At 41.0% G+C, this 27,331-nt stretch overlaps 1 protein-coding gene across 1 annotated transcript; it reads right to left on the bottom strand.

Moving 5' to 3' along the window:
- Positions 1–1,488: 1,488 nt before the first annotated feature.
- Positions 1,489–26,945, bottom strand: ACSM4 (acyl-CoA synthetase medium chain family member 4). Its single transcript, XM_032254689.1, has 13 exons — positions 26,686–26,945; positions 24,495–24,705; positions 20,531–20,738; positions 13,673–13,816; positions 12,757–12,913; positions 10,423–10,502; positions 8,697–8,820; positions 7,462–7,542; positions 7,218–7,319; positions 6,358–6,485; positions 6,160–6,259; positions 3,102–3,221; positions 1,489–1,931 (listed from the first exon to the last, which is right to left on the bottom strand). Exons 1-13 carry the CDS (start codon positions 26,884–26,886, stop codon positions 1,845–1,847), a joined length of 1,743 nt encoding a protein of 580 aa, XP_032110580.1. The 5' UTR covers positions 26,887–26,945; the 3' UTR covers positions 1,489–1,844.
- Positions 26,946–27,331: the final 386 nt, after the last annotated feature.

Genomic DNA, 27,331 nt, shown 5'->3' with positions numbered 1-27,331 from the left:
TGTAATCCCAGCACTTTGGGAGGCCGAGGCGGGTGGATCACGAGGTCAAGAGATCGAGACCATCCTGATCAACATGGTGAAACCCCGTCTCTACTAAAAAAATACAAAAAATTAGCTGGGCATGGTGGTGCATGCCTGTAATCCCAGCTACTCAGGAGGCTGAGGCAGGAGAATTGCCTGAACCCAGGAGGCGGAGGTTGCGGTGAGCCGAGATCGCGCCATTGCACTCCAGCCTGGGTAACAAGAGCGAAACTCCGTCTCAAAAAAAAAAAAAAAAAAAAAGAATATTAAGGAAAGTTAGCTTATGGAAATGGGCTTATCATTAAGTTTTAAAAAGTTAGGAAGTAGTAAAAATGTTAGGCTTCCCGCACAAGTGGCTATGTTTATTTAATAGCTAGCAAACGTAGGAATATATTTTTATGCTCCTAGCTAGTGGTTTTGCTTGGTAAACCAGATGAGAAGGATTTGAGGGGGCAAAGAGAGTAGGCAGGACCGACCTTCCATAGCTTTAGATATTCAGAATGTTAAGTCTCAATGATGTTGAAATTACATTGAAAGGATTGATAAGAGGATTGTTAAAATCGATCAGGTAAATAGGGAGGATAGGATCTGGGTGCCCTTTGATTGGCTTTTATATTGATTTGTATTTGGTAAAGCTTGGTTGTCATCCAAGCTCTTCTTTCCCAGCTGTAAAACCCTGTGTTTGGTTGTAACCTGAACTCATTAAAAGACTTGTTTTCAGCTTATTAACTTTTTATTTTTACTGACGTTTGAGCAGGTTATTTGATAAATGATGAGTTTCCGGGTAGGAATTGCGTGCTTTTCTCCTGCTTTAGTTTTTACTTTAAAAAAAATTATATCAGTTACAAAAAGACCTGCAGTCTTGTGGTTTAGAAAACTTGTTTAGCTTTATAGAGGAAAGAGTGTTAACTTTGTATTTTAATATATGTTTCTCCAAGGTTAAGCATGGTTTTCCAATGTTATTTTTACTTGTATTTTGCTTTTGGTAAGGCCAGATTTCAAGCTGGTTTTTCATAGTTCCTGATAATTTCAGAAAAATAAAAATAAATTTGTTCCCTAAATATTGGTGTTTTGTACTTTTTCTTTCTTTTGGCCTCTTAGTAAATCTCTTGCTTTATGTGTGTGTCTGTGTGTCATGCACACACACACACATTATATATACATTATATATAATATATATTATATATATGTAAAATAAAAGATGTTTATATGCCAAATTATAAAAAATGTCATGGACATGATCCTAAAAAGATATATAAAATTTATTAATTACCCTTAAATAATTAATACCCCTAAATCCAAGTTTCAGATATGTTACAGTTAATTTGCTTCAAAATGAGACACAACAACACAGTACTTAATTTCATTAAATTCACTGACTAATTTTTGAATTATTTAAATTCCTTATTTTAAGGTCTCAAAGTTTGGTCTCATAAAGATGTTAAGCAGAAGAAACTGTCTTGAACATTGTTCTTAGGATATATCTTTATTTTGAATCAATCGGGCACAAGGTGAATGAAATACAGATTCATTGTACACTTTCTTCTTCTAAGCAATCATTTGATTCCTTAGATTTTTAAACATTACAAATCATCATCATTACCTTTGTCAGTTTGGTCATTAAAACAATTTTTATCCATATATTTTTAGGCTTTGATTTACTTTTAAATTTTTTAGCTAAGTAAAAAACAAAAACTCAACAGTTGAGTTTTCAATCACGAAAGATCTTAAACATTTTAAGAGAATAGTCACTAAATTATCAGGAGCAATTACTAAGAGAAAGTAACCATATTACTACTTAACCCTTTAGCTTTCTCATCAAATTATGTGCGTCCCCATTCTTGGTTTCTTAAAACGTGGCGTTTGATTTTCCCGGTGATTGTCTTTGGGAGTTCCTGAACAAATTCCACCTAATTGACAGAAAAACGTTATGAGACACTTGATTCCATCCTTCCAACTGTCAGTGCAACAGGAGAGAGGTTGCGTGAAACTCAGAATTTTTAAGTCGAGATTATCTTAGCCTAAACTCAACGAATTTCACGGACACCAGAACCTGGTCTCTTTATACAAGAAGGGTGACAATGTAGCTCCATCTTACGGGTTTGTAGTGCAAATTCACTTAAGTGCTTTGCCAGAAGAAAGTAATAATCCCTTTACTCCATTGCTTTCCCCTAGTTCAAACTAGTCCTGGGTCTCTACTGTTCCTGGGAAATGGAGAATACAGCTAAATACAAAAAGAACAGTTCTTCTCTTTTCAGAGCTGGGTCCTGGAAGTTTTGAGGAAGATTTTTTAGGGATAATTTGCAGTATATACAGTTTCCCCTTCCAACCTGATTTGACCATAAAAATCCTCTTTTTGTTCTCTCAAAATAAGACTACTATATTTTAAAATGCCCTCTAATAGCCTTTCTGAAAGTCAAAGGTCACTGATTTAGTGAATTTAATGGAGAAAATGTGAGTCGTTTTCAGGCTGAAATTAACTACTCTTTGACTGAAATGATGCTAAATGAAATAGAAATCTCATGCAGAGGATCAGTAAATATCAACCAATTCCACAGTTAGAAGGAAACTACAGGGCCATCTTCATGTCCTTATGTAGTATTGTTCTTAAATCCTTTTTGAAGGTTTCAGGAAGGATTCCATAGTTTCTTTGCATACCATCTTCTTCTGGACATTAAATGAGGTCACTTGATACTTAAAGGCATGTACTTTGAATTTATAGGGGTATTAGGGCTAAGAGCACTGAGATAGATGAATCAAGTGCTGTCCCTAAAAACAAGGCACTTGGCACTTCTTTGCCACTGTGTTTTTCTCATACAGAATGGGACAAATTAGTCCTAGAAAGATTCTTACTAGTGATTCGGTATTGCAGAGTTGATTAAACGTTCTGGTTTATAATTCATGTATATTATTCTAATATAAAACACTTTAAGGCAAAATTCTTAGAGTTAAACAAACTGAAAAGGTGTCTTTTACCTATATAATGAGCTACTGTAAAGTCAAAAATCCAGTAAAATCTAATTCTAACTTAGACCTTCATTTGCTAACATCCAAACTTAACTTTTGGGCAAAGTACTTGCCTTTCTTGGATATTTGTAAGGTGCAGTTGTTTTTTTCACATGATCCTGAAGCTCAAGGGTTAATTTCTCTGGGTCGTAGGACTTAAATGGTGCAGCTAAGACAACAAAAGCTTTCACCACCTGCAAGAGAAAAGTTAATTTGTCTAGCTCTGTTTGTTTTTCAGACACATCAAGGATTTGCAACCAATGCTGAACACAGGTTCTTACTATTTGTTAATAACAATTTGTGTGATTACAAATGCCAGAGATTACCTCTGAACAAAGCTTAGATACAGTTACAAAGTGAGTGTTTTTTTTTCGAGACAGAGTCTCACTCTGTCACCAGGCACCAGGCTGGAGTGCAGTGGCACGATCTCGGCTCACTGCAACCTCCACCTCCTGGGTTCAGGCAATTCTCCTGCCTCAGCCTCCCGAGTAGCTGGGATTACAGGTGCGCGCCACCACGTCCAGCTAATTTTTGTATTTTCAGTAGAGACGGGGTTTCACCATGTTGGCCAGGATGGTTTCGATCTTTTGACCTTGTGATCCACCCGCCTCGGCCTCCCAAAGTGCTGGGATTATAGGCGTGAGCCACCGTGCCCAGCCCAAAGTGAGGTTTTGAGAATATTTTCAGGTAAATGGTTTATGAGTATGAGGATTGCAGTAGTTCAAGAAAGCTAAGTTCTATTTACAGGTCACACGTGTATTTAACATTTCAATCAGACTGATCCTATTTATTATACAGGCAGTCCTTGGTTTATGGATGACCACTTACTCCGTTAGAAACCTATACCATTAGAAGCACGTAGCAGGGGGACAAATGGAGCTCCTAGAGAATATGCAGTTTCAAAGGAGTTTGGAGGGTCTCAATGAAGGAAGGACTGTGTATCCCGGAAGATCAAATCTCAGGAAGGAGCTGAGTGTGGTGGCTTCCTATAACCCCAAGACTTTGGGAGGCAGCGTAGAAGGATAGCTTCAGCCCAGGAGTTTGAAACCAGCCTGGTCAACATAGTGATACACCATCTTTATAAAGACTAAAAAAAATTAGCCCAGGTGCAGTGGTGCATACCTGTAGTACTAGCAACTCGAGAGCCTGAGGCAGAAGAATCGATTGAGCCCAGAGGTTTGAGAGGTTGCAGTGAGCTATAACTGCATCACTCATTCCAGCCTGGGTGACAGAGCAAGCTTCCATCTCAAACAGAACAAAACAAAACAAAAAACCAAAAAACTCTCAGGAAGGATGTATCTATATCCTCGAGCTCATTTTGCCGCATAGCATTTGCTTCTCTTTGTAATACTGTTTAAAACCCACCAGTTAGATAATTAGTGAGATTAGTAAGCATAATTTATATTATTTACTGTTCATACATTGATTCTAATTGGTGGTTACTTCTGTTCAGCTGAAATCATTTATAGCGAGAGAATAGGAACATGGTGGCAGGAAGAAACTGTTTTGAGAATGAAATGGAGAGTAGATTGTGTGCAGGAGGTAAGAGTGTGGGACTGACGGTGTCACTACAGAGGCGCACTGGTGTGTGAGAGGGAGGTGAAATTTTGTCACTCGCTGTATTGTAGGAAACTTCCATGAGGAAAAAATTAGGAAAATGGGGCTTCCTTCTAGAATTAAGGCTATCACTATCATTGCCAGAGTTCCATTTCCTTAGGTCCTAAATAGGCATTTGGGAACCTGGCCACAATTTTCTTTTTCTTTTTCTTTTTTTTTTTTTTTGAGACGGAGTTTCGCTCTTGTTTCCCAGGCTGGAGTCAATGGCACGATCTCGGCTCACCGCAACCTCCGCCTCCTGGGTTCAAGCAATTCTCCTGCCTCAGCCTCCTGAGTAGCTGGGACTACAGGCGCACACCACCATGCCCAGCTAATTTTTTGTATTTTTAGTAGAGACGGGGTTTCACCATGTTGACCAGGATGGTCTCGATCTCTTGACCTCGTGATCCACCCGCCTCAGCCTCCCAAAGTGCTGGGATTACAGGCATGAGCCACTGCCCAGCCACAATTTTCTTATTTTTTTAATTTTTTTATTTTTTGAGACAGAGTCTCCCTGTCACCTAGGCTGCACGTGGCACAATCTCGGCTCACTGCAACCTTGGCCTCCCAGATTCAAGTGATTCTCCTGCCTCAGCCTCCTAAGTAGCTGAGATTACAGGTGCCTGTCACCATGCCTAGCTAATTTTTGTATGTTTAGTACAGATGGGGTTTCACCAAGCTGACCAGGCTGGTCTTGAATTCCTGACCTCGGGTGATCCACCCACCTCAGCCTCCCAAAGTACTGGGATTACAAGCGTGAGCACCGTGCCTGGCCCACAATTTTCTATGTGCCTTGTTTCTGTGAGAAAATATATTCTGAGTTCCATGACAGTTTTTCATTCAGTGAAATCTGTGGCTTTTGCCTATGCAGTATCTGTTCCTCCTTTTTAGTAACTACTCCAATTTTCCTGTGGCTTATTACCCCAACTTCTCTCTGGTGGGATTGACACCAACACCTGCTTCCAAGGTTAGACGTATGACCCAAGTCTGAACGATCAGCATGTACCAGTCTCTGAACCACACTCGTTAGAGATGTGGCCAAGGTAGGCAAATGAAGTCTTGAGAGTTACTTGAAGCAATTGAAAATACAGCTGTATCCTTCCCTGAGGGGGTGGAGAGCTGCTAAGCTGTATACATCTGGAGTTGGTTACTCTCAAGCAAGAAGAACCCGATCAAATGCAGCCATCATGAAGGACAACAGAGCCAAAAGCAAAGAGAGGCTAAGTCTTGCCGACCTCACATGAACCCTTGGATGTGACTGTACTTACATATTTGTCACTTATATGAGCCAAATGCCTTTTTTCTTTTACCTTAAGGCAGTTTGAATTGAGTTTCTGTCACTTGCCATCAGAAGAATTCTAATACCTCCCCTTTGGGATGTAACTTATTGTAAAGTTGGTTACCTGATTTATATTTTGCCCAAATGCATGCCTCATAATGAGAATTAATAGACTGATCACTGTTGGTTCACCCTTTACAGTGGTCAAATGGACAGAAAATACGAAGTTGCTTCTTTAATCAACGGCATTCATCTACCTCTCCTCGGATTTGATCTGGACTGCTGACCACAGCCGATTCGGCAACAGCTGGGTGCTCAGTGAGAGCACTCTCCACTTCAAATGGCCCAATACGGTACCTGAAGAGGAAAAGAAGTTTTTGACCACCACATCCTCCAAGTAAGAGATCTCCCTCCCTGTCAAATTGCTGCCTCTTCAGAGTGGCAAATGTACAAACCCAGAGGATATAATGACATCATCAGCTCTGCCAACAAACCAGAAATACCCATCGCTGTCCATCACTGCTCTGTCACCAGTGACATAAAAATCTCCTCTTATTGTGGCAGTGGTCTTCTCTGGATTGTCCTAGGAAACAAGGATGACACTTGGGGATTAGCCTGGTCAGAACAGAGGTGAGTATGGCACTCATTAAGTGACTAGTACATGACACAGCCAACTTCTAAAGGAAATTAATTTTTTTAAATTTTTTGAGACAGAGTCTCTCTGTGTTGCCCAGGCTGGAGTGCAGTGGCTGACTGTAACCTCAACCTTCCAGGCTCTAGTGATCCTGTCGCCTCAGCCTCCTGAGCAGCTGGGACCGCAGGCATGTGCCACCACACCTGGCTAATTGTATTATGTTTTTGTAGAGATGGGGTCTCACTATGTTGCCCAGGCTGGTCTTGAACTCTTGGGGTCACGGCACCCTCCCACCTCAGCCTCCCAAAGTGCTACAATTACAACCATGAACCACTGCGCCTGGCTGGAAATTAAATTTTTTTAAAAGATAGTTCATAGTATAAAATACAAAAGGTCCTGAAGAGTATAATCAAAAGCTCATCTCCTACCTCTAGCACCCCCCAACCATACACCCATTCCAGCCTACCCAGCTTTCCTTTCTGAGGATAACCACTGCAAACAGTTTCTTACATTTGGAATTTCATCCTTACAGTACTCTTGGGTGATACATGATAATGTCCCCATTTTACAGTTGATGGAAGATTTTGTTGCTTGCCTAAGGTTACATAGCAAGTCAAGATGGAAATGAAATTTGAACCCAAGTCTGTATCAAGTCATGACTAGCCCTTTCTATCCCCATACCACATATTCAGAGAAGAAACAGAAGGGCCGTGTAGGCTTTAGTCTGAGGGCAATTTCCCCTTCTTTGCCAGGTGGTAGAACATTGCCGTTTTCATCTATAATCTAGAATGAAAGAAACAATTGATGCTCTTAGAATTTCTTTCCACAAAATGAAAGTAGACTGTGAATAATCATACAATGAATAGCAGAAAACGAAAATATTCTTTCTCCTTTATTGAAGCAGTCAGATATTTTCCCAACATACCTGGACATCATTGGGCAGCATTCCTTTCCCCATTGAACCTGGTTTAATTTCTTGGCCTTTCCAATTGGCACAAATGACTCCCTGTTGAGAGGACAAGCTTTGTGTAAGTATACAAAAGTTTATTTTCTGAAACTATATCATGGCAACGAAACCTAAGATTTGATTTTGACTGATTTTCCCGGTATACAGGCACACCTTCTGAAATATATAATTTGAGACCAGCAGTTCTCAAACTTGGGTGTGCATTAGAATCAAATTTGAGATTCTGGAGCATTGTTGAAACACTGCTTGATTGGCCTTATCCCCGAGTTTCTGATTCATTAGGTATGAAGTGTGGTCTAAGAATTTGGCATTTCTCTGAATGCAAATCAAAACTACATTGAGACATATATACACCATGGAATATTGTGCAGCCATCAAAAACGATGAATTCGTGTCCTTTGTAGGGACATGGATGAACCTGGCAACCATCATTCTCAGCAAACTGACACAAGAGCAGAAAGTCAGACACTGCATGTTCTCACTCATAGGCGGGTGTTGAACAATGACAACACATGGACATAGGGAGGGGAGCATCACACACTGGGGTCTGTTGGGGGGAAATAGGGGAGGGACAGCGGGGGGTGGGGAGTTGGGGAGAGAGAGCATGGGGAGAAATGCCAGATATAAGTGAAGGGGAGGAAGGAAGCAATTCACACTGCCATGTGTGTACCTATGCAACAATCTTGCATGTTCTTCACATGTACCCCCAAACCTAAAATGCAATTTAAAAAAAAATCACAAAGAGTAAAAAAAAAAAAAAAAAAAAAAATTGGCATTTCTGCCAGATCTCCCTAGATGATGTTGATGTTGCTTGGTTTGAGGCCCGCACTCTGAAAACCACTCCTCAGACTCCATTAAATGCTCTTTGGAATCAGTTCTCCAAGGACACTTTCAGAGATTTCTTCCCAGCACAGTGGAAAGATGGGCTGCTCAGTTCTGAACTCACACATCCCTGACACCTCTGAGATTTCTCCTGCATGACAGGGAGGCAGGAATGATGGAATGATCATCCTTCCCCTTCAGCAAAACCCAACTGAGCAATCTGCCAGTTTTGGTAACTACTGGCAAGGTTAGGTATGCTGAGAAAGTCTATAAAAATCCAGAGTGGAGTGAAGGCGCTTCAGGGCTCAGCTGACCATCCTGGCGCAGAAATGCCCCTGTATATATTAAACATAAACGCCCTTTAGATATACCACTTCTGTCTGTCCGTAGCCTTCATACAGCTCCAGCCCAGTTTGCGCCCTCCACTGCTCCAGCACCTCGGGGTTGAGTGGCTCCCCTCCCGTCGAGCAGTGCCGCAGGCTCTTGAATTTGTATCTGAAAAGACAGAGTTGCATGGGGTCTTTTCAAGAGGAACAAGGGCTTTCACTGCAAGATAATTAGGACATGCAAGCAGCAAGCATAGCAACTAGGAGAGGCAAGTCTTAGGAAAGTTCATTCAACAAATACTTGTTGAACAACTACTATATTGCCTGACGTTGTTCTGGACGTATGAGGGCACACTAGAGATTATTACAAAAATTCCTGACAGCTTACATTTTAACAGGTGGAGGAGAACTTAGCTATTAAAGATGTGAAAAGGCAGGAGAAAATGCTGTTAATGATACAAAGAGCTTATTATGAGCCACATGATACAACAGCTAATACTGATTGGACAGTTGTATATTGTAAGAGCTTTATAAGCATTCTTAGAATCCTCTCAACCTGTATTTACACATGAGGACACTGAGGCTCGGAGAGGTTAAAGAACTTGCCCAAAGACTTCCATGTAATAGAGGACCGAGTTGATACTCACGATGCTCTGTGCCAGGCACCTCCCACTTGTCAGGGTGATCTCACCAAGCATGTCACTTACGTTAAATTCTCACCGCAGCCTTATGAGGGGACTCTTAATCCAGTCTTACAGATGGAGTTGATGGAGGCTTAGCAAGATTATCTTGAGTGTCCAAGGCCACACTGTAGGTAAGTAGCAGGGCCCTGCCTCTTTGACTTTGGAGCTTAGCTTTTAACCACCAGCCTTACTGGATATAGGTGAAAAAGTCTGGAATAGCCTACTTCTGAGACACTGAGATATGGCCAAATGGGCCAGAGGGTATAGGTAGAATACAAATCAGATGCAGTCAAAATAATCATTGAGTAGTCCCTGAATTACTCTTGATGAGCAAAATGCTCTCGTTTTAAAAGCCATGACATAGGAACAAAGGAGCTGACACTGACTAGGAAAAGAGAAGATTCACATTAGCTTTATTTGTCTCGCATAGCGCTTTCCCCTCGGGCAACCACATTTTGGTGGCAAAAAAGGATGGACAAGCCTGCGCTACTTAAATTGCTCCTCCCTTCCTTTCTTTCCTCATGTGCTGAGTTTGAATTAAACAAATATACATTGAGGCTCTACTGGATGTTCACATGGTTTGGCTAAATTGAATCTGACCTTCGAGTCATAAACCTTGTTAGCTTTTCTTCAAAGGAGTATAAATGTGCTTCTCTTTCTTTCTTTTTTGAAGGCTGGTTCTAAATGACAATGTTTCCAAAAGAGTAGAGCTAAGGACAACTTTTTGAGGACTATAGAGGTCTGGTTGTCCTTGGAAAAATGTCCAGTTGTCCTAGAGGATATTCCAGTGGTTCTTAGACTAGGGGACAGTTTTGCCCCCCAGGAGACATTAGGCAGTGCCTAGGGACATTTTTGTTTTTCACAAGTGGGGAGGAGGAGGTGCTACTGGCATCCAGTAGAGTCTTGGGATGCTGCTCAATATTCTGTAATGCATACAACAGTCCCCCAGCGACAGAATTATTCGGTTCAAAACATCAGTAGTGGTAAGACTGAGGAAAGCCTGGGCTACCCTGTGCTGAAACAGGAGATTTGTGATGCTGGATGGTAGCTATTGTTTGTGGTTCAAATGGAGATTTCTGCCCAAGTACCTCTTAAGGTCTTTTTGCACAAGCATCCGGTACGTGGTGGGAGGACTGCACAGGGTCGTGATGGGATAAGTAGTGAGAGTCTGCATGATGGAGAAAGACACAGATGTCAGAAGTGGTCCATCAAAGGCCGTGACTAGAGCTGACAGCTACACCCTGTCATTCTCTTCCATTAATATGTGCCCGTCCCATGGTCACTACTAGGAATAAGAAAACAAATATTTATTACTTGTCACTAGTGACTGTATATCTGTTGGGAATTTCCAATCACTGGAAAGAATGTATATATATATATATATATACACATATATAATTTTACAGTAATAGACACACACAAAATCTAATTCAACAAGTGAATTGCTGAATTTGGGAAACCCAAAGTATGAACCGATTTATTCTTCCTCAGGGCTACAGATTATCTTTTATAGTGTAATCTTGTAACCTCCTGCCCATGTATTGATGGACAGTATTGATATGGATGTATAAGCTAACCTACTGGGACCTTTCCAGCTCCATTCCTATAAAATATATCAGTCTTTTTGAGTAAGTTGAATAAATGTAGAAATAAGCAGTTTTTAGGCCTTAATTTAAAAAAGTTTGCTAAGCTCATTATGTCTCTGGCTTCTTAAATAAGATATGGCCTAGGCATCTTAAATCTAGAAAAATACTAATGTTTTAAACTCCTCCTTCTGGAGAAGTTCTAACTACGTGCCTTAATGTATTGACAATTTGTATTAAACTTAAGTATTTGGGAGAAGGCTCTCAAAATGTGTCTGGGCTATCTGGATTGTCATAGATAAAGAATAACATTTAATCTGTAAGTAAGCATTTCTATCATGTGTATCTGCTCCATAGATTCTAATTATTTTTATAAAGTATAACGTATATATCTAAGAATAGTATAAATCTATAAAGGTTTTTATAACACAATACACACATGATCTTCATAAAATAAAAATATTCTTATTTTACAAATGTGGGTTTTGAAACTGCAAAGTTAACTTACCAACTTTAAGGCACTTTGTAAACCTGCTGTGGCTATCTCAGTTCTTATGTTAGTGTACTTCACTTTGTGTTATGTTAATAAGGCCTTTAAACCAGGGATCCCCAACCCACAGCACAGACTAAATTCTTTTTGTGGCCTGTTAGGAACTGAGCCACACAGCAGGAGGTGAGTGGTGGGGTCAGCGAGAAAAGCATTACCTGTATTTACAGCCACTCCCCATTGTCTGCATTACCACCTGAGCCCCGCCTCCCGTCAGGTCAGTGGTGGCATTAGATTCTCATAGGAGCATGAACCCTATTGTGAACTGTGTATGAGGGATCTAGGTTGTATGCTCCTTAAGAGAATCTAATGCCTGATGATCTGTCACTGTCTCCCATCACCCCCAGATGGGACTGTCCAATTGCATGAAAACAAGTTCAGGGCTTCCACTGATTCCACATTATGGTGACTTGTATAATTATTTCATTAGACATTACAATTTAATCATAATATAAATAAAGCACACAAGAAATGTAATGCACTTGAATCATCCTGAAATTATCACCCTGCTCCCCACAGTCCATGGAAAAATTGTCATCCATGAAACCAGTCCCTGGCACCAAAAATGTTGTAGACTGCTGCCTTAAACCATCCTGTCAGACCAGTTAGCAAAAGAACAGGTGAATAGCTTTTATTCACACACAGGTATAAGTTGTATGTAATAATATATATATTGTTAAACTTAATAAATTTATCATGGTTGAAAAATAATTGGCCTGAATCCCATTTTTCTAAAGGCTAAAGAAACTGGAGTTATCTGATATCTCAATCTAGCTGTCCCTGGTTGAGAAGACAGGGCATGCATGCTTGGTTTCCAGAAGAGTATTGGGTTCTGAGAATTAACTAAGTGAGAAGCATACGCTGGGGGAGAATAAGAGGAGCTGCCCTGGGAGAAAGACACCCCCACCTTTAATCTTCACTCCACACGAGAGTTCTGGTTTATCAGCTATTATCTTTGTTTCATTGAATCAGAAATGAAGTCTTTGTTTAGACTCCAGACTTCTAATCTGTTATTTAGAACCAGATTCTTAAGTAGCTACAGCTTTAGCAACAATAGCAAATCCTGAGCCATGTGAAGCACAAGTCTGGATTTCCTGCCTGAGAGTGCTGCAGTTGTTACCCCTCCATTCTGTCAAATACGTTTCAAAAGTCAGGGCCCTGGAGACTTTGCTTCTTATAAAGAAATGATTTCCAGAAGCCCAAGAAGGCTTGTATTCTGAGAATCATTTCTTTGTGATTTCATGGGAGACGAGGAGCTCTAAAGATCTATCCAGCTGGAGGACATGACTTACATCTAAGAAGTTGTCAGTGTCAAACTGTACCATCTGATGCACAAAAACACAGGCTCCACACATCCAGGAAGAAAACAGACTGCCAATGGCGGCTTTGACCCAACCTGTGTCAGACACATTCCATATGATATCTGAGGACTTCAAATCCAGCCAATACCTAAATGATATGAAGAAGCAACAATACAGACCAAAAATAAACAAAACAGAAACTAAAAACAAAGCAAACAAACCAGTATCTTTCAGGGGTGACCTTGCCCCTGAAACTTAAGGGCTACAGAGGAGGGTCAAGAGAAGCCCCAGGCAAGGTGACAGATTCTACCTCTACTCTTCTTAAGGGCATTTTCAGAATCCCAGGTGGTCTGAGAGTACAGTGGGAGTCTGGGTTTGGCATGATTCTTTTAGTTTGTCCATTGACGCAACAAATACTTGTTAAGTCAAAATGTGCTAGGCACTGTTCTACAGCAGTGAGCAAGGTCGACCAAATCTCTGCTCTTATTTTAGGGCGACGGGTAGTGAATAAATATACAATAAAGTGAATTAAGTATATGAATAAATGCCATTATTTCAAATAGTATAAATGCTACAAGGAAAACAAAATAGGGTAATGTGGCAATGGTAGGACAGCCTCTCTTTTAGGAAGGCTTTTCTGAGTAGGCCTCCCTGGCAATGTGGAAAGGAAGCCAGACATGCTGTTAAGGGATTGAGTTAAGGTCGGTTCTTAAGTTTTGCTTGCTCAGCTGGTTAGATGGTGCCATTTACTGAGCTAGGCTGGGCAGGGCCAGCAAGAGTTCTGTTTTGTAGCCATTACGTGGGCAATATCTCACAGCAACGAAAGGAGAAGCATCCGTTACTTGGATACACATATTGGCGGCTTTGGGGGGAGTTCACCAAAAACAAACTGAATTTTCTTCCCTACCTTCCACAGAGGATGGACCCAATGCTGAGGCTGCTCTGAGAGTGCTGGGCCATTTTAGGAAAGCTTGTGGTTCCGCTGGTGAAATAAATGGCCATTGGTTCTTCACTTCCTGTTTCCACACAGCTGTGTTCTTCGGAGGCAAGTCTGCAAAATACGGACCCCAAGATAGTGATGGAAGATGGCAGACCATTTTAATTCTGATATTTCTTCTGCTCGCCACTTATGCCCTCTTGTTACCAGAAGATAGTTAACAGAACTGGACCTAATCCAAAGCTTTCCTGAACGGAATTCCTCCAGAAATCTTAGCGGGACTTTGAAGATCAGTGCTAAGATTGAACAGCACAATTTTTCCTTTTTTAAGCTTTAGCTCCCTGCAGGGTAAAGAAATAGCCAAGATCACTTTCAATATTAATAACAAAATACATGCATTTTATGTATTGTAACATTTTTTCCCCAAGTGCTTTTTTAAAAAAAGAAAATCTGTGAGTTTTTAAAAATCAACATTGAATCTTCCTAAATTGCTATTAATGTTTCAGGAGTTTTCATTATTTAAAGGAAGACCTTTTGGCATTTGCGTCAAAGTTTTACATAATTTTTGTTCAGTATCTTTGATATCTGTGGCAGGCGTAGCTAGCTGCTTACCAAACAGCTGTCTCCTTCCTCACACTCACAGAAATGACTTTGTTCCTATATCAGGCAATCAAGTGCTTCAGGGGAGACTGTCCCCATATAGCTCCTGGGGGCAAATCTTGATTAATCTAAGCCAGTTACACTCATTCCTTTGGTTTAAGATTGGGCACACGATGCAGTTATGGACAATGAGATGTAAGGCTCTAATGGAATATATTTCCTTGCTCTACAAAGAGTCATGAGGAAGAGATGTGGCCTTCTTCCCGGCCCATTCTGTTTTATGGCCTTTGAGTATTGCTGTGTAAGTACAGGATATCTGGAGCTGCCCTGGCCATGTTGGGTTTATACTCAGGGTGGCGTGATAGGAAGATGAATGAATCTGGGTCCATGTTAATTTCATTGACCCACTGAATTCACTGAACTGATAACGATCTCTGTGTAAGATTGTCTGCAAAGATAACTCCATGATTCCCTCCATCCCTGTACAAAAATTCTTAGATATTGTATCAGTTATCCATCACTGAGTAACAAATCGTCGTTGTATGCCATCCCCTCATTGCAGGGCAGAGCCTATGTCCTGTCTGTTGGGATATGGGGCGGTCTCATGACTTACTTTCATTAATACGCTGTGGTACAAGTTCTGGGACTTCTCAGCCTAGGTCTCAAGAAGTTTCATAGTTTTCACTTACCTTGTGGGTTAACTTACCCACCATATAAAGCTGTCCAGACTGTCCTGCTTGAGAGAGAGGCTTATGCGCAGGAAAACTGAGGTGCTTCAGCTGGCAGCCAGCCTGATTTGAAGGTGTACCTGCCTTGGATACTCGAGCCCCAGTCAGGCTGATGCGGAACAGAGACCCGCTGCCTCTGCTGAGCCCTACGCAAATTTGCGACCCATTGAATCATGAGCAAATAAAATGACTACTGTTTATACCACTAATTGCTGGGCTGGTTTGTTACTCAGTGATGGATAACTGGTATAGTATCTGAGAATTTTTGAGACAAGTGTATCATATTTTTATTTTTATTTATTTTTTGAGATGGAGTCTCACTCTGTCACCCAGGCTGGAGTGCAGTGTCGTGATCTCGGCTCACTACAACCTCCACCTCCCAGGTTCAAGCAATTCTCCTGCTTCAGCCTCTCAAGTAGCTGGGACTACAGGCAATGCACCACCACACCCAGCTAATTTTTGTATTTTTAGTAGAGATGGGGTTTCACCATGTTGGCCAGGCTGGTCTCAAACTCCCGTTCTCCGGTGATCTACCCACCTCAGCCTCCCAAAGTGCTGGGATTACAGGCATGAGCTGCCACACCTGTCTGGGGTATCATATTTTTAATTTCTCTGGTTGAAGAGAACAGAGATAAGGATGCTGTTTCAATTCATCTTGATGTTGAATGACTGACATTGTCATTGAAACAGTAAAAACGGGGAAGATTTCTTTTTTTCTTTTTTGAGACAGAGTTTTACTCTGTCACCCAAGCTGAAGTGCAGTGGCATAATCTCAGCTCACCGCAACCTCCACTTCCCAGATTCAAGCAATCCTCTCTTCTCAGTCTTCCTAGTAGCTTGGACTACACCCTTATGCCACCATGCCCAGCTCATTTTTGTATTTTTAGTAGAAACGGAGTTTCACCATGTTGGCCAGGCTGGTCTCGAACTGCTGACCTCATGTGATCTGCCTTGAGGATCACTCGGGATCTCACAGTGCTGGGAATACAGGCATGAGCTACTGTGCCTGGCCAACAGTAAGGATTATTTAAAAATAGTTTCATAAAAGATTAGCATGGTTTTCTTGATAACTTGCTTCCTCCCCTTAAAATATAAAAAGATAATTCATTCAACTATATTTTCTTTTCAATATATACATAGAGTAAAGTTGACATGTGTTGGGCTAGAGAGGGGCACTTCTTCACAGAATCTAATGCCTTGTGAGGAGACTTCTTATGTTTAAATGTTTCTCAATCCAGTATGGAAACCTTTTCATAGAAGGCTATCTATCTATCTATCTAATCTATCTATCTATCTCTATCTTTCTATCTTTCATCTCTTCATCCATCCATCTACTTACGTACCTATCTACTTATCTATCTTTCATCTATCCAGCCATCTGTCTATCTTTCTAAAAGAAAAAATACTACAGTCTGTGAGTGACAAGATTTTCAAGCAGTGATTCCATTATCTGACTTCCTTTCCTTGAATACCTGAGTTCTGAGTTATGTCTTTCCAGATTTCAGAACTAATTACATACTAATAACATCCGGATTTGCATCTTTGCCTCCTGTCCCCGAGACTCATGTATCTACTACCTGCTAGACATCTGAATCTTCAGAGACCCTTCAATCTCGTATGTCCAACTCTAAACTTACCATGTTAACCTCATCTACTGGCTCTTTCTCCAACTGATGGTACCCACCAACCAACTGCCTAAGTCAAAAAGCGCTTCAGCCTTGACTCCTTCTTCCTTCCTCTTCCACATCCAATACTCTCTAAGTCCTGCTAGTTCTTTAGTTTGCTTCCTTTCCTCCATCCTATTCATCAGAGCTCAGATTTAGATTTTTATTATCTCTGCCCTAGATTAGGCTCTAAGATGGTCTCTCTGATTCCAGTTTGTCCCCCTCAAACTAATCCTGTATATATCTGCCAGATAAAGCAATTTAAAATCCAAACCTGACCTTGGAACTTCCTGCTTAAAACCCACCAATGGCTTCCCTTGTTTAAAGGGTCAAGTTTAAGATTTAGCATGGCATATGAGATCTCCCATAATCCGGCCTCTGTTTGCTCTTCCAGCCTTCACTCTGATTCTATCTTCTGTTCTCTAGCTAAACCAAACTGCTTGTAATCCATTCCCTGCACATCTTAGGGTTTTTTTGTTTGTTTTTTGGTTGGTTGGTTTGTTTCTGCCTCCATATCCTGTGCCTGGAACACCATCTTGACCCCCTCATGATCAGAATCCAGAGTCCTGGACCCACAGGACAAGGTCCTTTGTGCTAGACAGAAAAAGAGAACTATCAGGCTGGCTTATAATTGTGACATTTTCCCTCATCCCATTGTGAATATTCTGGGAAGTGTTAATGGACTTCTACACTTGGGAGGCAGAAGGAGGGCAAGAAGCCTTAAAGTGAACTTCTTGAATAGAAGATCTGCTCTAACAATGTAAAATTAAATGCCCACATTATTGCTGTGTGTGCCAACTGTTGACATTTAGATTTTACAGAAACAGTCCATGGCCTTTTTGGAGTTATGACACTCCAAAGTCGTTGGTTTAAAATGAGGATTTGTTTCCCATCTTGAAAACTGCTCCTAAAGTGTGCAAATTTCCATTTGAAATCTACATGAATTTCAAGTCCTTTATCTGTTGTAAATTTTGTGGCACCTTTAAAGTTTCTTGGGGACTCAACAGATTATGGCAAAGTTGTTTAGGACAGGAGTCTCTGCAGTGGAAGTGCTTGCCGCCCGGGGAGTGTGCAAGGCAACTGGCATAGAGAAGAAAAAAGAATTGCAAATGAAAAAAAAATTTTTTTAGACAGGGTCTCTGTCACTCAGGCTAGATCTCGGGTCATCTAATTGTTTGTTTTACTCATCCTCTAAAATTTTTATTTTTGGTGTTTGTACAATGCACAAAAGGGCATGGATATAATTTATAAATAAATACATGTATTGGAGGATATGTTAAAAAGTATTGTATTGTTTCACTCGTCCTCTAAAATTTTTATTTTGGGGTTTGTATAATGCACAAAAGTACAAGTATATAATTTATAAATAAATATATGTATTGGAGGGTATGTTAAAAAGTATTTTACTAATAGAGATGGGTATTCAAATAATACAAATACCATTACCTTAGGAATCACTACACTATTGAATGACTTTGTTCACTTGAAGTTAATAATAAGAATGATAGCAGTTATAATTACTGTGATATTTATCATCACTCTGTGCCGGGCATTAAGCTAAGAATTTTACATGTTTTATCACATTTGATCCTCTGCACCCCATGAGGTAGATACTGTCATTATCTCCATTTTACAGATAAGATAAAGAGTTTCAGCAATGTGATTTAACTTATCCAAGGTTACATAGCTTATAAAAGATACAGGCAGTGTTCACTGGTGTGGCCCTTGGGAAAGAATTTTGGGACTGGCCAATAGTATTTGGTTGATGTTAATTAGTAGGATAAAATTTCATTCTAACAAAGAAAACTACTCTATTATTCAGTGGGGTTTACATGTCTTCTCTTTCTAGAAACTTCTCTGGAAGAATTTTTTTTTTTCTTTTTTCTTTTTTTTTTTTTTTTTGAGACGGAGTCTCGCTCTTGTTACCCAGGCTGGAGTGCAATGGCGCGATCTCGGCTCACCGCAATCTCCGCCTCCTGGGTTCAGGCAATTCTCCTGCCTCAGCCTCCTGAGTAGCTGGGATTACAGGCACGCGCCACCATGCCCAGCTAATTTTTTGTATTTTTGGTAGAGACGGGGTTTTACCATGTTGACCAGGATGGTCTTGATCTCTTGACCTCGTGATCCACCTGCCTCGGCCTCCCAAAGTGCTGGGATTACAGGCGTGAGCCACCGCGCCCGGCCAATTTTTTTTTTTTTTTTAACATAAGCTACTCAACACCTCTTTGAGGGATAATGCCATTAATTAACATTTTACTCATTTCTTCACAGCTTAAAAAACACTTTCTCACACATTCACTGAATTTATCCTCAAAACCACGCTTGAGAGATGTACAGTATAATTGCCCCCATTTTACATAGAAGGAAAACCGCAGTTGTGATCTCTTTTGTTCATTCATTTATAAATATTAAGCATCATTTATGTGTTAGAAACTAGAGATAGACCAACCAAAGTCTCTGTTTTCTTACAGCGTATGGTTTAGTGCAGAAGTTGCAAAATTTTTTCTGTAAAGGGGCAGATAGCAAGTATCTCAGGTTTTGTGGGCCACACAGTTTCTGTTGTACTCCACTCTGCTGTTGTTACATAGACAACATGTAAATAAATGAGCATGCATACCTTCCAATAAAACTTTATTTACAGAAACAGAGCTGGGCGTGGTGGCTCACGCTTGTAATCCCAGCACTTTGAAAGGCTGAGGTGGGCAGATCACTTTGAGGTCAGCAGTTTAAGACCAGTCTGACCAACAGGGTGAAACCCCCTCTCTAGTAAAAATAAAAAAGTTAGCCAGACATAGTGGCAGGTGCCTTTCACCCCAGCTATTCAGGAAGGTGAGGTAGGAGGATCACTTGGACCCGAAGGCGGAGGTGGCAGTGAGCTGAGATCACACCACGGCACTCCAGCCTGGGTGACAAAGTTAGACCCTGTCTCCGAAGAGAGAGAGAGAGAAACAAACAGACAACAACAACAAAGGGGGCAGGCCGGATTTGGCCTCTGGGCCTGAATTTGCCAAACCCCACTCTAGAGGAGAAAAAAAGTCTCTGTATAAGGGAGTGGATGACTGGACATGATCATTGAGATGGCGATGCGCATATGAAGAAAACAGGAGGCTGGTGTGAGAGAGTGGCCTGTAGTTCTATCCAGGTAGTGTGGTCAAGGAAAGTTTCACTTAGGATAAAATATTTGAGTCAAAATGTGACAAGAAGGAGCCACTCATGGAATAAGAAGAACACTCCAGGCAGAAGAAACAGCAGGTGCCAAGTGAGGTAGGGCATGTTCAGGGAGGAAAAGGGAGCATGGTGGGAGATGTGGCCCAGGTTTAAGCAGAGGCCAACCCACACTGGGCGCTCACGACAGACCACAGAAGGAAGCAGGAGGATGGGGGCAGGGCTACAGCCCTTTCTTCTGCCCTTAAATCCATTTATTAGGTAATACTTTTCTTTTTCTTTTTTTTTTTTTTTTTGAAACTCAGCTCACTACAACCTCTGCCTCCCAAGTTCAAGCGATGCTCATGCCTCAGCCTCCTGAGTAATTAGGATTATAGGCGTGCCCCACCACATGCAGCTAATTTTTGTATTTTTAGTAGAGATGGGGTTTCACCATTTTGGCCAGGCTGGTCTTGAACTTCTGGCCTCATGTGATCCACCCACCTCAGCCTCCCAAAGTGCTGGGATTACAGGTGTGAGCCACCATACCTGGCTATTAGGTAATTCTTTTCCGAATAAGAGCCCAGATCAACTCACAGCATTCCTGAATCCTTGGAGGCAAAGAGATTCCAAGATGTAGCTATAATTTGCGTTGTTGCTGGCAGTGTAGAATGGCTGGGGAAGATACTCACTGAAATAACTCCTGGAAGCTGAGCCACCCATTCCGGCTTTGTGAAGACACCAGGAGTTTTGTCCTAAGGTCAGGACACTCCAATGCAATGGACTCCACCGCTGGGGCCACCTCCTCACTAGCCACAATGCACTTGGCCTTGGATGCTCGCAGCCGGTAGAGGATATCTTTTGCGGTCAGCTGGATTGTTCCTGGTATAAAGACGGTCCCTGGGAAGGACAAGAGGGCCCTGCACTGAACAGAACTGCTGTTCATTTAGTAAGCCGCCCACTGTGGAAGACTTGGGCTTTGTGCCTCGGTGAGGAGAAACATCAGAATCCATCCTTCAGCTACCTCTGCCTTGATCCCCAAGGATATTGCACAGGACCCTGATCCCTGAGAGATCCCTTAGAGTTTCAGAGTTTGACAGACCATGGGTCTAATCCTGGCCTTGCAATTTACTAGCTTTGTGACCTTCATCTCTCTGTGCCTTTCTTTTCTTATCTGTAAAATGGGCAGAATAATAATAAGTGTCTGTAATATAGTAGACTTTATAATGGTGGGCTGTTATTATGTAAGATTTTAACATCACATTTGAATCATTAAGTTCAACTTAAATAGCACTTTACAACTTATAACACATTTCATGAGCATTATCTAATTCAATATTCTAAAGCAATGGTCTCCTGCCAGGTGTGGTGGCTCACACCTTTAATCCCAGGACTTTGGGAGGCGAGGTCATTAGATTGCTTGATCAACCTCAGGAGTTCAAGACCAATCCACGCAACATGGCAAAACCCTGTCTGTCCCAAAAATACAAAAATTAGCCAGGTGAGGTGGTACATGTTTATAGTCCCAGCTACTCAGGAGGCCTAGGCAGGAGAATCACTTGAACCCTGGAGACAGAGGTTGCAGTGAGCCAAGATCGTAACAATGTACTCTAGCCTGGGTGACAGAATGAGACTGTCTCAAACAAATAAACAAAAGAAAAAAACCAGTGGTCTCCAAAATGAGTTTTTCGACAATCCATTGGGACTAAGAAATGAAAATATGATTTTAAAAAATTCTTGTCTGGGCATGGTGGCTCACATCTGTAATCCCAGTGCATTGGACGGCCAAGGCGGGGCAACATAGTGAGACCCCCATCTCTGCTTAACTTTTAAAATAATATTAAAAATTTTAAATAATTAGAAATTGAGAAACTAAAATTCTTTAAATGCTCTTATCTCATTTTTGTATGTTTCATAATATGCATAACATGTTAGTGCAGTAGAACCACATAAGTAGCTATACTCAGATGGAAAGATGTGCATCTTAAATATTTTTATTGATAGATGCCTAAAGACTGCTGTTTTAAGCAACCCTGGTAGGTCCGTGTCCATGTGGTTGTGTCCATTGATGGAATATGAGATTTGGTCATACCTGGTGAGTGACAGAGCCAGCCCTCAACTCTACGGATTCCAGTGGTCTGGCATCATTAGTTGCCTAGACTATTTGGCAATGCTTAGTTTATCTCGCCTCCTCATTTCATCCTAAACTCTGGCTGGAGATCTCTGATTTTAAAGTACCGGTTCATCCTGGGAAAAACATACATGGCTGAATTAGATGAAAGAGACAAGGTAGTTTGTACTTTCTGAAGTGAATTATTGAGAAGAAGAAGTGGAGTGTATATAAAGTATTACAGATAACCACTACTCTTTATTGAGCACTTATTATGTGCCTGATATCTCACTTAAAACTAATCCCACTACATAAACAATAACTTGCCCAAGGGTCACAGAGTCAGTAAGTGGCAAAGGATTGAAAAGATTCAAAGATACATTTCCCAGACTCCCAAGGTGTGTGCTATAAGTCAAAGTACTTATTTCTTGGTGAGGTCCCTCAAGTTTGCTAGATACAAAAATGTGGAGTCGAACTGCTAGGAAGGAGACTTTATTTTATGAATGTATTTCAAAAGCTTTTAAATATCAGCCCTTCTTGAGAAAGCGAATAAATGTATAAGGATAAGGAAGTTGATTAAGAAAACACCTTAGAGTATTCACTCCATACAGAAATACAAGATTATTTATTTTACAAACCACTTGTTCTCAGCGACTTACAAATAATTACTACCCTTGGTAGACTGGTGATGAATGTACTGAATGGGTAGACCTCTAGCTTCAGGATTGGGGGAAGTTTTCTTCTAGTGGATTTCAGATAGCAAATATCTTAAGATTTAATGTATACACTTCACAGCAAAAAACACAGTATTTTGCTATGAGCTATTGCACAATTTTGATATTCTCACAGAAGATTTAATAATTCTGAGTTAGAAAATGTAATCTCACCTGCTTGCTTTACACTTAATTTAGTGTTTATGTTAACCATACAGCTTATGTGTTTGGTTTTCGTTATTATTTTATAAATTTCATAACTTACGCTACGCAATACTACGTATTTTTTATAACAAACCACCTTTAATCTACTCTCATCCACAACTGGTTTAACATTTGCAAGTTTTTTAGTGAATGCCGAAAGAATTTTATATAAACAAATTTTATATAATGCTGTTTTTATTTAACATTGGCAGTAAGAACATTTTCAACAGCATTATGAAATCCTTGTAATTATCATATTAGAGGTATTTCAAGTTGAGATACCATAATTTCAGTCCCTTATACACACCCACCTCCATTAAACTTAGTCTCATCTATTATTATTGAGTCATTTCTATTTAGTTGTTTTCAAATTTTTATTATTATTAACATTGCAATAGACTTCTTTGTGTTTTTATAGTATTCTATCCTTTGATATTCTTATTTTTAATTGACTTATAAACATTTATGTCATGTTTTAGAGCAGGGATTGGAAAACTTTTTCAATAAAGGGCCAGATAGCAAATATTTTAGGCTTTGTGGGCCACAGTGTCTTCATCTAAATGAAGATTTCTGCTGTGGTAAAACAAAGAGAATCATAGACTGTACATAAATAAATGAGCATGGCTGTATTCCATTAAAACTGCCTACATAAATAGGTGCCCAACCAACATGCCATGGTTTGCTAACTCCTGTCCTAGGGTGGAAAAAATTCTGTCGGAATTTTTATTTGGGGTAAATTATAAATTACTGCTTGGAGAGAAAGTGTGTCATTGAATGCTTTAGTCAGTCTGAAAAAAAGGTAGAGATTTTTCAACTGGGATCTGCCAATCATATTCTGATAAGTCCTGGTGTTCTAAAATACTTTTTCTTCTTGTATTTATTTTTTATTAGGGAGAATCCAAATATATTCAGAGAAGTAAATTTTGGATCATCTCGATGAACATGTCCTAGATAATCCAGCACTGCCAAGTGACGTTGGTACCCAAATTTGCTTTTGTAGAGCTTTGTTTTAAATCGTAACTGCACAGCTTTCTAGCTGTGACTGAATAGAATATCATTCTAATTGTGACTTTTGGCAAGCTTCTCATTAATTTTTTTTTGTTTTTATTTTTATTTTTTTAGACAGAGTCTTGCACTGTTGCCCAGGCGGGAGTGCAATGTCATGATCTCAGCTCACTGCACACTCCACCTCCCGTTACACACGGTTCTCCTGCCTCAGCCTCTCAAGTAGCTGGGATCACAGGAGCACACCATCACACCTGGCTAATCTTTCATATTTTTAGTAGAGACAGGGTTTCACTATGTTGGTCGGACTGATCTCGAACTCCTGACCTCGTGATCTGCCTCCCTAGGCCTCCCAAAATGCTGAGATTATAGGCATGAACCACCATGCCCGACCTTGGCAGGCTTCTTAACCTGAGCCTTTGTTTCTTCTTCTGCAAAATGGTTATCCCTCTAATACCTCCCTCTTAATATTATTGTTATTATCATCACATCATGATTGCTCTAACTCTTCTTTTTCTGGTCTTCTGTACACTTAGACTTAATCAGAGCTAACATTTCAGAAAACCCTTGAGTTTCAGTCTCTATGTGTCTGCATGATTTGGAATGTTAAATATTGGCACTGACCTGTTCTTATGCAAGCCACAGTTAACAGCCACCACTCAGGGATTCGGGGCAGAATCAAGGCCACACGTTCTCCTCTCTGCAGGCCACAGGTCTTGGTGAGCACGTTGGCAGCTTTTTGGGACAAGGAGCTCAGTTCTCTGAAGCTCCATTTTACCTCCTCCCCTTTGCCATTCACCCACCACAGGGCTGGGTTCGCTGTTCTCTCCCCTGTCTGACCGGGAACACATGGGAAAGAGAGGGGAAGGTTAACATGACTGATGACTGTTACACGGGGCATCTGCTGTGCCTCCCCTTTGGCACTGCTTCTGGTGCATTCTGCTAACAGCACCCTGACTTCGTCTTTGAAGGAACTGCTCCTCTCCTACTGGACACAGCCTCAAAAAGAGAATTCCCCAGGTGCCTTTACCCTTCCCTGAGCAGTGGGTGGGCATTTGACCACAGTTGGACCAATCAGACTGTCTCTCTCTGGACTTTTTGGTTTTCTGAGAGGAATCAAAAGGTAGAAAATGGTTGATACAAAACTTGTCTATGGATTATTGGTGCTTATGCATCCCCAGAGAGCTGTTCTGGTTCCCTTCCTCATTGAGATGGACCCTCCAACTTCCAGCCCAGTTTTGTGAGCTCTCCCATTTTCCTTGAATAAATTTCTTTCTTGCTTAAATTAGATTCTGTTTTATGCAAATAACCTTAATGGATCTACTAAGTTTGATTGGGAACCAGACATCTCTTTGTAGCCAAAGGCTGAGGTGTGGTTTTCACAAATCACAAGGAGCAGGGTCAAGGGAGGCATCAATTGATTGACTTCTAGAGGAAGCTTCTTCCCCATCATTCTACAACGTGAGTCATCCGTACTGCAAAACCTCTTTGCCTTATGTATTAGCTGGAAAAAAAATTGGTCCCCCTTCATTCCCCTATCTAGAATGCTTCTTTTATCTTCTCTGGCTGGCAAATACCTAAGAGCCCTGTTGACATGTCAGTTTGTGAAATTTTCTCAGGCTTCTCTTTGTTTCCCCACTGACTTCCCTGGTTCCTCCATCATTGTGCTCATACTGCAGACGACTCCAATTTATTATATGACAGGTGTGTGTCTTCCCTGCATGTAACCTCTGTAGAGACCAGGGACTCCGTTAATGTTCTTTCGGTCCTGTGTGACCTTGGATAAGGAGCTTAGCTTTTTTGAGGTCAAGTTCCTTGTCTGTAAACCTCCCAGGTTGTTATGGGGATTTGGTGAAATAATATAGGTCAGTATTTCTCAATCTTTAGTCACTGAAGTACACTGCTTCTGTCAGCTCTGCCTGCACCTGCACTATTCTTTATTTTGTACACTTCTTTACATTGACTCGCTTTTTACTTGTATACATTTACTTAGGAAGGAATATACATTTAATCAGCACCATTATTGGACAATTATTAACACTTGCTAAAAATAAGTTATTGAAAAATAATATGCTAAAAACAAAACTATGCCATTAAATTTTATCTGGAGACGATTAGCTTCTACCTGTGGTCTTTATTCAAGAGAATGTTTAGGAAGTGTTAAGTGTTAAAGACCCGGTGGCTTTGAAGGAAGGCTTTCCCTCTGTATTTAACAGGAAGAATGATTCAATATTATTTAATACCTTGTCTGTCTAGTACCTAACATTATCTTCTTATCCATGGTTTCTTTAGTGCATTTTCATAAGCAGTGCTAGGTTAAGTGTTTAGCTCAGTGCCTGGCATGCGGTGAGGATCAGTCCACAGAGACCTCTTCCTGAGGCTGCACTGCAAACATTGCTTAAGGGCTGCTTGCTTTATTCCTGTCAACCTCTGACTCTCTCCTAACTACTCCAGTGATAACTGTATTCATAAAACCAAAACTCAATTTACTACTTTTTGGATAAGCCCATGACCAGCTTGAAAACAAAATGCTGTTGTGTGGGGCTTGCAGAAAAGAGAAGGAAAAGAGGCATAACTCCGTGAGGATCCACCGAGGGGATCAGGGACAGGGGAGGCTCCAGAGGCAGCCGGCCATATGTGACTGAGGATCTGAGATCTTCCCTGGGGAGAGGGGAGGGCAATTGGAAAACAAACAAAGAAAACCAAGAGGGTGAAAGAGTGCATTGAAATTGAGTGGTAGACCACAGAAAAAGGACACGGCAGGCTGAGAGGGAAGGGGACACCAGGAATCTACTGGAAGCCCATCATCTTATACCTTCTCCTTTTGGGACCACTCTTCCAGCACATCTGCAGCAAAGTTAAAGTTTTTCGGTAACGACCTCTCACAGCGTTGGATGGCTTCAAGGTCAGCCAGAGTCAGAGGCGTCCAAAGCTGGTGATGTTTGTGAAGGTGTCGGCCAAGTGGCTTGGTGAGCCAGATGAATCTAAATGTCTGGTAGCAGAAAAAAGTCTTCATAGTTCCCAAAGGACTTTGTCTCCTGCTACGGACACAGAAGTACTATAGCCTACAGGGAGAGATGGGTGGAGACTATCAGTCTTTCAATGCTCTGCGGTAAGACTGGGAGGTGGATTTCTGGCTGTGTGTCCCTGGCAAGTTGGGAAACACCTGAAAAACACCCCATCCTACCTCAGAGCTGCTGCCTTTAGCCACTAACTGGTCTCCCTGCCACCGGGCTCTTGACCAGATGAGTCTAAAACAACCCCTCAACTACAGAATTGTCAGACTCCCGTCTTCTGATCCTGTCTTCACCCCAATGAAACAACAGACAAATAGAAACTTTGCTGTCTGGACTGGCTTTCAAAGCTTCCTTTCATCTGCATAGACTGTTCTATGTCTGCCAATTCCTCTGCTTGAATTTCCTCTCCCAGTAGAAGCGGCCTGTTAACTTGTCATGAATGTC

Source organism: Sapajus apella, unplaced genomic scaffold (genome assembly GCF_009761245.1).
Source record: "Sapajus apella isolate SASKATOON/1434 unplaced genomic scaffold, GSC_monkey_1.0 scaffold86, whole genome shotgun sequence".
Lineage (NCBI taxonomy): Eukaryota > Metazoa > Chordata > Mammalia > Primates > Cebidae > Sapajus > Sapajus apella.
The sequence above is the reverse complement of the archived record's forward strand: the minus strand, read 5'-3'. Positions and strand labels throughout refer to the sequence as shown.

Excerpts from the sequence above, each read along its gene's own strand:
- ACSM4 (XM_032254689.1), bottom strand. The coding sequence starts at position 26,886 with ATGAAGACTTTTTTCTGCTACCAGACATTTAGATTCATCTGGCTCACC. Across the intron at positions 20,739-24,494 it reads TGTGGCTTGCATAAGAACAG|GGACCGTCTTTATACCAGGA; the intron begins GTCAGTGCCAAT and ends TGTCCTTCCCAG. Across the intron at positions 6,260-6,357 it reads GATGTCATTATATCCTCTGG|GTACCGTATTGGGCCATTTG; the intron begins GTTTGTACATTT and ends TTTCCTCTTCAG.